The sequence below is a fragment of the Aotus nancymaae genome, unplaced genomic scaffold (genome assembly GCF_030222135.1).
Source record: "Aotus nancymaae isolate 86718 unplaced genomic scaffold, 86718_ANA_hifiasm-v0.15.2.pri h1tg000036l, whole genome shotgun sequence".
Lineage (NCBI taxonomy): Eukaryota > Metazoa > Chordata > Mammalia > Primates > Aotidae > Aotus > Aotus nancymaae.
The window spans coordinates 80,923,030-80,935,101 of record NW_026988450.1 but is presented as its reverse complement, the minus strand read 5'-3'; the positions used below and the strand labels follow the sequence as shown (position 1 = coordinate 80,935,101).

The window sequence follows — 12,072 nt, the reverse complement described above, 5'->3', positions numbered from 1 at the left end:
AAAACGTGGTTTTCTATACTTCTTTCTAAAGTGGATACTGCCCTCTACACTAACTTCCACATTTAATAAGTACTTTCCACAATCACATTCACCTCAGCAGGATTGTGCATAATCAAAGATTGACATTGTAATGAATTTTCCAGAAACATTTTATTACCCAAGTCCCTGATTTATCGCACTCTGAGAATACCATAAACAGTGGTGAAAATACAAAATACTGTATAACTGGGACGTTGAATATAGTAATACACAGTAAAAAAAGTTATTTAAAATTTGGTTGATATATTGACAATAACGGCAAAGACTTAACCGTTTGATGATCACAGAAAATCAGAAGATATGATTCAATGACATATTAATCAATTTAAAAGACCCATTGATTTCATACAACATTAATGGAGGCACCAAAACAACGCACTGTTATCAAATCAGGCCTAAAATAACCCTGAAAAACTCAATACAATATCAATTAAATTTGGAATATTTTTTTAAACGCATCTAGAGGAGAGCAAAAGATACTCATTCTAAAGTCTTCTTTATTAGGTTACTAATAAAGAAAAGTAATACAAAAAGGATATATTAAAACTACGTTAAGGCTCAGATTTTAAAACAGGAGAACCAAGGAAATCCAGTTATGGCTATTACTGTGTTCTTATAGTCTTACAGTGCCTAAGAAGTTAAGCCCTTAGAGAATGTAAAAGCATGCACAGTTCATTATGTACAAGTATTGTGGGAATCTGAAGGTAGCCAAGGCAAAATCTAGCAACTGCAACCTTCACTTTTAAATTCCTCTATTAGGTGGTTTAAAGACAGACCCTTAATAGTTTTTTAAACTCTCTTTTTTTGTAGTTATTAAAATATACATCCTAGCAAAAATGTATGGCTCATTGATCAATTCATAAAACACATAGTCAATCTAACAACACCAATTGTTACAATATAAAAGAAACTTCTTACAAAAGAAGCTTTATTAGATGTCAAAAAACCCTGTTTTAACTCACAAATGAAAAGTATTTGTGTAAGGGTCTTTTTGTAAGCTAGTTAAAGGTGATCCAGCTGGAAGCTTATACCCTGGGATGCCTGTCTCCAGGCCTTCAAATTTTGGAGACAAAGGCTTTAATGCCAGTCTACTGAAATCAAACACTAATGAAGTCTGTAGTTATCTGTATATCTTGGAGAAGGCAGAGTTAAAAATATATCATCAATTAATTAGCTTCCTATTCCCATATCTGATCAAAAGGGGAATTTCAATTACGTAGATACTAGAGCTCCGTCATCATTCCAGTGGGAACCTTGAAAAAAATCAAATGCTACCATTTCATACCTGCTCCAGCATTGGAGCTGTTTCATTGTAGTCTTCCTTTTTTTCAGCACCATCCACCCCAACAGCTTTGGATGCCAACAAACCTTGAGAAAAATCGTACAGAAATTGCTTATTAGAAAAAAAATACTGATTTACACCCTAATTAACTTTTCAAAATCTTAGCAGCTGAAACTTCCTATACTTTTTAATATATAGGAAGTAAATAGTTCCAAATGCTTTCTTTTCAAAGATACAAATATGCTTAATAATAAGCCAAGGGACTGAATCAGGACTGAAGAGTTGCTTACATAGTTGTGTGGGTTTTTGTTGAATATTACTCAATGAAATCACTGAAAACACACACATGCACACATACATTTATTCTGTAAAAAGTTAAAATTCTGTGTCTTAATGTCCAGATTAAGATTGCTCAGGTTGCTAATAATTATAATACAGGTTTTTTCTATACAACTATAAAAACAGAGTAAGACAGATGAAACCCTTCCAAACATCTAGAACATAAAATATGATTTTCTGTTGTTTTACTAGCTAAAAAAGCTACCAATTCTTAAGTTCACTTAGATCCTTTCAATCTAAGCTTTATGTGTGTCCAGTTGTACCTTATCTTAAGAGTTTAAACACAGATGGATCCATTTTATGTTAAGGGAATAAAAGTGTGGGTCCTTCCTAGAACATCTGAACTTAGTATTATAGTTCATTTTGTCTATAAATGACAAAAATTTTTAGAAGTTCCAGTTTTCTTCGATGTACGTCACAATTCTCAAATTTAAAAAACAGAATAGGCCAGACGTGGGGGCTCATGCCTGTAATCCCAGCACCATGGAAGGCTGAGGCGGACGGATCACTTGAGGTCAGGAGTTCAAGACCGGCCTAGCCAACATGGTAAAACCCCATCTCCACCAAAAATACAAAAATTAGCCAGGCGTGCTGGTGGGCACCTGTAATCCAAGCTATCTGAGAGGCTGAGGAAAGAGAATCACTTAAACCCAGGGGGCAGAAGTTGCAGTGAGCCGAGATTGTGCCACTGTACTCCAGCAGGGGCAACAGAGCAAGACTCTGTCTTAAAAAAAGAAAAAAATATATTTTATTTGAATATATAACTGTATTATTAATTTACCAAAACATCAAAACTCTGCTTTAATAAAATATAGGCATTTACTTAGGTTAAAATTATTTGTTAAGCCTGTCAGTTACCTTCAATTAAGTACAGTTTATAAGCCCAGAACACGTATTTGGTTTTGTTTAAGGCCACCAAAATACTATTGAAATAAAACCCATTTTTGTGTCATTTCAAAGTTGTCAGGTGCCTTCAATGAAGCCCAGTTTATAAGCCTAGAACAAGTATTCAGTTTTGTTTAAGGCCACCCTGCTCATAAAAGGCTACCAAAAATCATATTTATGTCATTTCAAAGTTGGCCACATAAAAACTTTGCTCCAAAAAAAGCATGTTTAACAACTGACAACTTAATAGTAAACTGACTACAGCAATTATACTACATACATTACAGAAGCTGTCCACAACATATTTAATAGAAGAAAAATGGTTCCCCATCAAATGTGGTATGACATAGAGCTATCCATGAGGCAACATGCCTTGACTTTATCAGATAACTACCCTAAAGAAGTTAAGTGATCTAGGTAGGAATTCACATATTAAAATTATATTCTTGGGCACAGAACACAGCAGCTCATGCCTATAATCCCAGGACTTTGAGAGGCCAAGGCAGAAGAATCATATGAGGTCAGGAGTGCGAGACCAGTCTGGTCAACGTGGTTAAACCCCATCTCTGCTAAAAATACAAAAATTAGCTGGGTGTGGTGGCACACACCTGTAATCCCAGTTACTCAGGAGGCTGAGGCACGAGAATCGCTTGAACCTGGAAGGTGGAGGTTGCAGTGAGCCGAGATGGCACCACTGCACTCCATGCTGGGGGACAGAGTGAGACTCTGTTTCTAAATAAATAAACAAATTAAATTCTTAAAGTACTACTTGAGTCAAATTCTAAATTAGGCAAAAGATACCTTTCCTTTATTGGAAGGTGAATACCTAGTACTCAGATTATACTTTAAAACAAAAAAGGCTGAGTATAAGACAATGAGTTTGATATATCTATGATTAGTATTAAAACTGGTATCTAAGGTCAGGTGCAGTGGCTCATGCCTGTAATTGTAGCAGTTTGAGAGCCCAGCAGTTTGAGACCAGCGTGGGCAACATAGCAAGACACCATCTCTATATTAAAAAATAAATAGAAAACAACAACTACAACAACAACAACAACAACAACAAAAACCCTGGTATTTGTCCCAGTTTGAGATTAAAAAAAAAAAAAACCTACATAGTTTGTTCCAGTCTCATACCATATCAACTGTATATAAACAATTTTACAAAAACAGTTTCAATCCTAATTATATTCTGAACATATTCTTACATTACTGAAAAAGATACAGTACTGAATATTTGTCTAACATATAAAGCCACATTTACTAGGTTTTTATTCTCCAGCTAATATTTTTAAGGATCAATAAACTACTGAAATAAAAATAATTAGAAAGTCAAGTTCTTATTTTGCAGGAAACTGAGTAGAAGTTCTATTTCTAAGGACTATTCAAACAGGACAATTTTGCTATTCAATATATTAAATGTATTCTATTTTGTTTCCTTTCATAAAGGTGGTAGAAATAGTTTTTAACACTCAATAGATGAAACAGATCACAAACTAAAAAACTGAAAATAGGTACCACGAGTATTGAAAGAAACAAAATAATTCACCCATAACCTACATAACCTAGATTTACATTAGGACATTACAGACCCAGTTTATTAAAATCTATTTCCATTAATGGTTTGAGAAGGAAAAATAAAGTGTTACAAAAAATAATGAGATTTAAGAAAAAACTACTTAAAATTAGATTTAAAAATGCATACTTGGTTATCCAGAGAATTTAAAAGCCCAAGTATGATTAATGAAGTCTTTTTTATGCTTTACATACACACCAACTTACAAAATAGCTATTAAACATAAACAACAAAATGGAACAAATAATAAAATAGGTACTTGAGAGAATTCTGACTACTTCTGCCTTAAGAGGCAGTCCAAAATCTGTTATGTTGACCTGCTAATATTCCAGGAAGAAATGCAATATCCATAGAAAACGAGAAAAATGAGAAGAATTAATTGAAATTATCAGCAAGTACCTATTAATCATCAATATATTACTAACAGACCCTCTTCTAGAAGAATATACTTATGGGCTAAAATTGTCCCATAAGAATGCATTATGGTGCGTCAAGAAATTAGTTAGAAATTAGGTAAAGGAAGAATATCAAATAGTCATTAGTTCCATCCACCAACAAAGTCACAACTTCCCAATATTCTATATTAGCTAAAAAATACACATTTGGTCTCTTCCTGCCAATAGGAATAAGTAGAATAGAGGCTAGAGCGCCCTGGAATGGCAAAGGGGAACAAAGAAAGAGCAAAGTGATTAAATTCTTGGTCTACTTTTCATCCAGATATTTCAAAACACAATCCTCTTGCTGGGACTAAGAATCAAATATTCTTGATATTATTATCAATAATATACTACTAGTCAACTCAAATTTCAGGATTTAAAAAATTTTTTAAATTCTTAAATTACAGAAACACACCTAAGCTGGCTGAAATTCCAGGAACTCTTAGAACCTATTAGAAACAGACCATGCAACACCAACTGCTGATGTTTTTTCCTTTACTCCCTAGACAATCTGCAGTTTTAAGTCTACTCATTTTCAATTTGTTTGCAACTTTGTTCCAAAAGTATGGACTACTAATTTTCTATGTAAAATTGTTTGTATTGTCAGTATGTATTAGCCATATATGATAACAGCTATCAATAAGGTATATTACATAATGAAAAATATGAACCTAGAAGTATATGTGTGTATATATATTGTACAGCATATGGAACATATATATATGTGAAATAGGTATATGTGTATATATGTATATACATACACACACATTCCACATACTGTACAACTGTATTTTCCATGTCTACCTATTTGGAATCTTTCAAAAAAGTCATCCTTTTATGATTCTCTATATAGAAATCAAGTTTAAAATCATCACATGGTATGTATGTGGCAAAGTGAATAGAAAAAATGATAAATACATGACTGAAAGTTTTTCAATGGCTGGTCCACTTATTTAAGCTAGAACTCTTTAAAAATAAAATAAAATAGAGGAGAGAAATACATCACAGCAGGCTGCCACGATGCCAGCCTCAATCCTCTCAGTAGTAAAAGGACAAAAAGACACATACAGATGAGCTTAATAAATTTAAAATATACCATAATGCCAGAGCAAAATTACTTTTTTGTATTAGTTCTGATTTATCTTTATAAACTATAAATGAATTTACTGTTAAAAGGCAAGCCTGAATTTTAACTATTGAAGGCGATCTTAAAGTATCTATTGTCTTTTTGCATGACATAGTTGCAACATGAAATCAGAAATAGATGTAGAAAGATGAACTATTAAAAAGATTACAACACACTTAAATTTTCTGAGTAAATAAAGAGAAAAGATCATAATGGCTTCACATTCATAAAATCTTACGCTTTGCTGCTGCTGTCAAACTATAACCTATTCGAGACTCCCAAGGGAAAGTGAAGAGAAAATCCCTCCATGGAAGGGAAGGGTGTTACTAAGCAACCAGTATTATAAACTTGAGGCACATGGTAAAATGGTACTTTTTTTCCTTCACTACTGTCTTTTCAAGGTCATGGAGAAATAATGCATCATTTCGAGCTCAGCTGAGTTTTTCTGTTACGGCTTTTTGGTTTTTTTACTTCTTTAAACGTTGAGCTTGAATCTCCCAGTAAGGCATATGTAACACTATATTGACTGAAACTATTAAAAGCAGATTATCCAAATTGAAGGAAAAAAAAAAATGAAGCTGGAAAGCTGGCAGCTGTATCGTGTCAGTGTCACCTCCGTCTTCTTTGATCTTGACTCCTCCAATAGTGCTGTTTCAATCTTTGTATCACAGGAGTTAGAAATACTATTCCACTTCTGCCCAGTACATAGCAATGGGTACCACATTTTAAGGCAAAACTGAAGTCTCATGCCATAAGAACAATCACTTAGATAACATGTGGCTTTCTCCAAGATTAATAGTTTACAAGGAAAAGGTGTAACAGGTTAAAATATGTCCTGTTCTGGAGCCAAATATATCCTTTATCAGAGACAGGCATGAAAATAATATATACAAATGGAAAAAGACTAAATATTCTCACCTGCTGAAACCAATTATTATCACTTAGACGAACAATATAAATAAAATGGCTGGTCTAAACAACCCTCAGCTCCAGAGTCATCTTTCAGTTGGCTTCCTCTCTTCAGAAAATGGTCAAAATGTTTAGTTTACATTTATTCCTAAAATCTGACCATGAAATGAAGTTTCTTCAAGTTTAAATGAATGCCAATAAAGGTTTATACAGGTTTATTAGGCCAAAGGCACTAAAAAAAAGTATGCCCTTATAATAAGAACATATGACTAAATCATGAAAATATTTAAACTCCACTTTTAACATATACAGAAAAAGTAAATATATTCACTATTTCTTTTGAAGACTAGAATCACTAGGCTGAACAGACCATGGACATGGCAGGATGTAGTATGACTGGCCCCAATTCTAACCCTTCAATCCCCTCTTCCATGAACACTAACCAAGGCCAGAATTTTCTAATAGCCTAGCACTGCTATTTCCTAAACTACAGGAAAGCATATGGAAATAAGCCCAGATTCTAGAGGCTAACCTGAAAAATAGAAATTTAAAAAAAAAACTTATAAAAATACTTTTATATCAGAAATTCAGAAATTAACAGATTCAGGAAGTAAATGTAAGTCAGACAGTCATCTTTCCAACCATATATGGTACCCTCCTTAGGTAAAACAGGTCGATTATAAGAATGTATGAAAAAATTTAGAACCTCAAACACTGTGTAACCTTAAGTTGACAAAATAAGATAATTCTTCTAGAAACTACTACTACCACCAATGTAATTTAAAACTGACTGAGCTTTGTAGTATTTGTCCTTATCAACCCTCACAACATCCCTGTGAGGTAGGTAGAAGATATGTGATATTTTTCACATTTTACATCAGAAAAAGCTGACAGTGTTGAAAGACATTGACCTTGAAAGACATTGACCTTGTCTTTGTTATTAACAGGTCCATGAAACTAAACCAAAAGATGCATTTTACTTTATTAAAAACAAATTACTCTAAAATTATAAACATTCCATTTCCCCCCACAAAAAAAATCATTGTCGTTTACCAGTAATCTTGTTAAGGCGAGCTCTCTTTGCCTGAAATGAGTTGCCTTGATTATTTTTCCTCTTGTTTGATAATGTGCTCTCTGGCTGTGGAAAGATCATCTTTGGAACGTTCTCTACATGAAGTCCTACTTTTAATAGAACACATATATGAGAGTTTATCTAGAATCCAAAATTAAAACACACGATTTTTTTAATAGCAAAATAGTAACAATGCTTTGCACATTAGTTCAATCTACTTCTTGATAAAGATCTTTGAAAACCACAAATCCCTCCAGACTAATATATTAGAATAAAAAGACTACTGAAGCAGTTATTCTTAAAGAAAAGCAGGAAGAAAATGACTTACTGCTTTTTCCATATTACATATTGAAACATACATAGAAGCATTTAAAAGGTTGAAGAAAAAACACAAAACAAAAGAAAAAATCTCAAACAAAAATGTGCTACCAAGAAGTTACAAATCAAAATCTCAACCTATTTCTATTCAAGAAGGCTAAGGGCATCCAATATCAAGTAACCCATACTACACTATTAATTTTCAAGTCTATCTGTAAGATGCTAAAAAAGTTAGCCATTATATTATACTAGGGAAAAAAGCATAAAAATTTAATTATACATTCAAAATCAAAGGAAGCCAAGGGATTTGACTTGTTCACTAATGAGTTTACCAGTGTCATAAGGAATTAACATAAGAATGTATTTTGTACCAAATGTTTCACTAGATGTAGGCAGATCTTCCTTCTTCTCTACGTCTGGTGTGGCTATACAAGTTGAAGTTTCTTCCTTCTTTGAAGGTACTTTAAACCACTTTCTCTCATCTTTATCCTTATCTTTATTGCTGTTGGCGCTGGTTCGAGGTTTACTCCCTGTTTTGTTCTTGGCTGCAGCTGCAGCAGCTGCTTTGACTAAAGCTATCCAATCCTCCAAAGGAAAAACATAAAACATGTGAAGTATTAAAAATGAATTAAAATGTAATTACACTTATAAAAATATGTCACATTTTCAAAGCTACTTTCACATGTAACCACATAAACATAGAGATAACAATATTTACATGATAGCTCATCAACATGGTAGGTTATCAAATTTAATAATCAAATGGTTAGATTGTATAACCTCTCATAAAATAGCAGAGGAAAACTATGGCAGATAAGGAATACTACATGACATTCTACCTTAGTATTTTAGGGCTTAAATGTTGCATTCCATCACTTTTCCATAATACAAAGGACTAGAAAAGAAGAGAAAAATGCTATCTTGAATAGTCTACAAAGATTAAAAATAGTGTATTCCCACCTACCAAAATTACTATTCCTTATTAGGACAAAGGTACCATTCAGATTACAGTCAATCTCATAGAAATCAAGAAAGGTATGCCTTTTATTATTTTCTAAAGCTACTGAAATTCAGATAGCAATTTATCACAGCAGCTTAATAATACTGATGAAGAAGAAAAGAGCTCCACTGACCAAGGTAAAGCATCCACTGTCAGAACTCCACATTAATTTCTCTCCCTATACAACATCCTAGGTCTCTGTTTGGTACCACTTTTCTGAGGTGCAAGTATTTATTTTTCCTGTGTTAATTTAGTTTGTTGCTAAATACATTTTACTATTGTATTTTTAACTAAAAATGCTTATTATAAAAAATATAAAAAGGTGTAAACAAGTATACAGTGGTCCTAACATTTTAATATTTTCACAATCAAAATGTTGTTTTTAAAACAAATATAAATATCTCTACAGAGTCAATCTGCTGAGGTCATTAAGCTGTGTCAAATAGACTACTAATTCAGATTCCCTCAAAATACATTAAATCCCTAGTCCAAGCAACTAAAAATTTCACAACATCAAATGAATTTAATTCATGGTTTACATTAACATAAGCAAAACAAGTAAATAAAATTAAGCAATGAACAATGTAGGTTAACACTGCCTTAAAAAAACATAGTGAAAATAAAAGCCATTAAAAAAAATCTGTATTTCTAACTCTCTCTCATGATTGAAATTAACTGAAAACATCATGTGATTGCACTTAACACATTTAATCACCAATTTTCTTTTTTTTTTTTTTTTGGTTTTTGGGTTTTTTTTTGAGACGGAGTCTCACTCTGTCGCCCAGGCTAGAGTGCAGTGGCACGATCTCGGCTCACTACAACCTCCACCTCCTGGGTTCAGGTGATTCTCCTGCCTCAGCTTCCTGAGTAGCTGAGATTATACCCTATCCTATATGCCAGGTACTAGGCTAAGAATTCAGAAGACTGCAACTGTTAAAATGCTTGTCCCGTCCATAAGGAATTCACAGATAAATAAAATTAGCTACAAGCCAACGTGACAGGATAGGTACTAGAGTAGTAAACAAAATACTATAGGAGAACAGAAAAGATTGATTTTGACTGAAGAGAGATGAGTGGAAAATGATAGATGAACCAAACCCTAAAGGTAAGTAGAAATTTGCTAGGGACAGGGGTAGGAGCAAAGGAGAAAAGGTTACTCCAAGCAAAAGGAAAAACATTAAACAAAGACCAGGAGTAAAAGTGTACAGAAAAGTGAAAGTGATAGAAGATTCAAGGAGCAATACAGGTAGCTAAGAGCAGTATGGCCAAATTGAGCTTTGAGAATAACATTTAAGCAATGAGAAAAGAAGTCACCATCAATGAAAAAAAAAAGGATTGAGAGACAACAATCAACAAAATGGGAAGAGAAACAAGAGTAAGTACAATCAGACAAGCAAAAGGAAAGTAAAGTGTTATATGCCACAGACATCATATGTTTGCAGACCTATTAAGAGTAGAGCATTAAATTCTGGGTTCCACATTGTGGGGAAAATTTTAACTTGTTAGAATTGCTGGAAAACGTCAGAAGTAGTTTCCATCCCAAGTTGTTTTCTACCTCCAATAAAGAGAAAACTAAAAAGAGAATCATACCACACCTTTTAAAATTTAAACATGTTTTTTAAATGCTTTTTAATCATATGATTTGCAAGGGAATCACTGTAGCTGTGTGATTAAAGAACTCTCCCATTGTTTTTCTCTTTTATTCTTATGGTGTTTTATTTTGTGTTTGCTTTTGTGTTTATTTATACAAATTTATGGGATACATGTGAAATTTTGTTACATGTATATAACTAGTAGTGATCAAGTCAGTGTATTTAGGGTGTCCATCACCCAAATATAATACAGTTTTATTAACCAGTCACTCTACTCTGCTAGCAAACACTGAATTTACTCCTTCTATAGAAAAGCTTCATTGTCAAAAATAACTGAAGTGTGATCTTTTCATGAACTATAACTAATAATGATATGTTTCCAAGCACTTTGTAGATAAAAAGGTATTGCACTAAAAACGGCACTGTATTTGGAATCAGAAACTCTGGGTTAAAGGAATCACTTTGCTCAGAATGACTGAGTAAAATTTTAAGTCAGTCACTCAATCCTCCAACATCTGAATTCTTCAAATGTGAAACAGAAATATTAGCCATATCTATGTCAAAGGATCTACTAAAAGACTCCAATGAAACAATACACAGAAAAAAATGTTTTATAAATATTAATAGCAAAGGACCTATGAGCCAACCATTAACATTTGTGAGTTACAACATAAATTCTGTATCAGCACACCCTCAGGAAGAAAAATCAAGAGAAAAAGCAAGTACTTCTGTTACAAGCCTCTATGTTAAAAATATAATGGCTCAATCTCTCACCCTGTAATTACGACTGCTCTTACTAGGGTAGAAAACCAGAAGGAACAAGAAAGTATCTCATAAAGTGAAGGAATCAATCCTCATCCTATGTTGTATGTCAGTTTCATAGCTATTTATGTATCAACACTACCATTCCACATAAAATTATGTGGAAGAAGAAAAAAATGTAGGTAGGGAGAAAAAGAGGGGATCTTATTTTGGGCTGTTAACGTGTCTACCATTATTCAGTGAGAAAAATGTCTACAGACACAGTGTTAGAAGGACTATATCGCATTCACTGTAATATTAAAAGCTCCTTAAGGTGCTCAAGCTAACCTCTTAATAATGCAAGCAGCAGTTTATCCAGCATTAACCAACTGGTTCAAAGTAAAAAACAACAGCATTAAGACTTATTTAGGCTTAAGAGTATTAGTTAATCTGGAGGTTTGCACATACAAAAGTATTATTAATGTCACATTTTAGACAGGTTCTACAGAAAGTTTAAGGAAGAGCATTTCCAGCATTAATTTGATGCACTATTCTTTGCTAGCTCAATTTAAAAACTATAAAGAAATTCTCAATGTACTCAAAATCTAGAAGATAGCAAGATAGGCCACCCCTTAGCTTTGGCCAAATAACACCTGATTTGGCATATTTCCTTAATGAAGGCAAGTCAAAAGCTTGTTAGGAAAAAGCAACTCATAAAATGGGAGTCATTTATAAAACACAATTCTACAAATATTG

The 12,072-nt window shown here is 33.1% G+C and overlaps 1 protein-coding gene across 12 annotated transcripts in view; it reads right to left on the bottom strand.

Moving 5' to 3' along the window:
- PHF20L1 (PHD finger protein 20 like 1) overlaps positions 1-12,072 on the bottom strand; it is a 75,585-nt gene that overhangs the window by 38,131 nt on the left and 25,382 nt on the right. For 7 of the 12 annotated variants that reach the window (XR_010345636.1, XM_012462011.3, XM_012462012.3 and 4 more), the window contains 3 exons: positions 8,355-8,568; positions 7,647-7,775; positions 1,325-1,407 (listed from right to left, as the gene is read on the bottom strand). Coding sequence is in view for 11 of the 12 variants with exons in the window: in XM_012462011.3 (XP_012317434.3) it covers positions 1,325-1,407; positions 7,647-7,775; positions 8,355-8,568 (426 nt within the window). In the remaining variant the exon portion in view is untranslated. The remainder of the gene's footprint in view (positions 1-1,324; positions 1,408-7,646; positions 7,776-8,354; positions 8,569-12,072) is intronic. The other 5 variants (XM_012462017.3, XM_012462019.3, XM_064384607.1 and 2 more) reach the window with 1 other exon arrangement.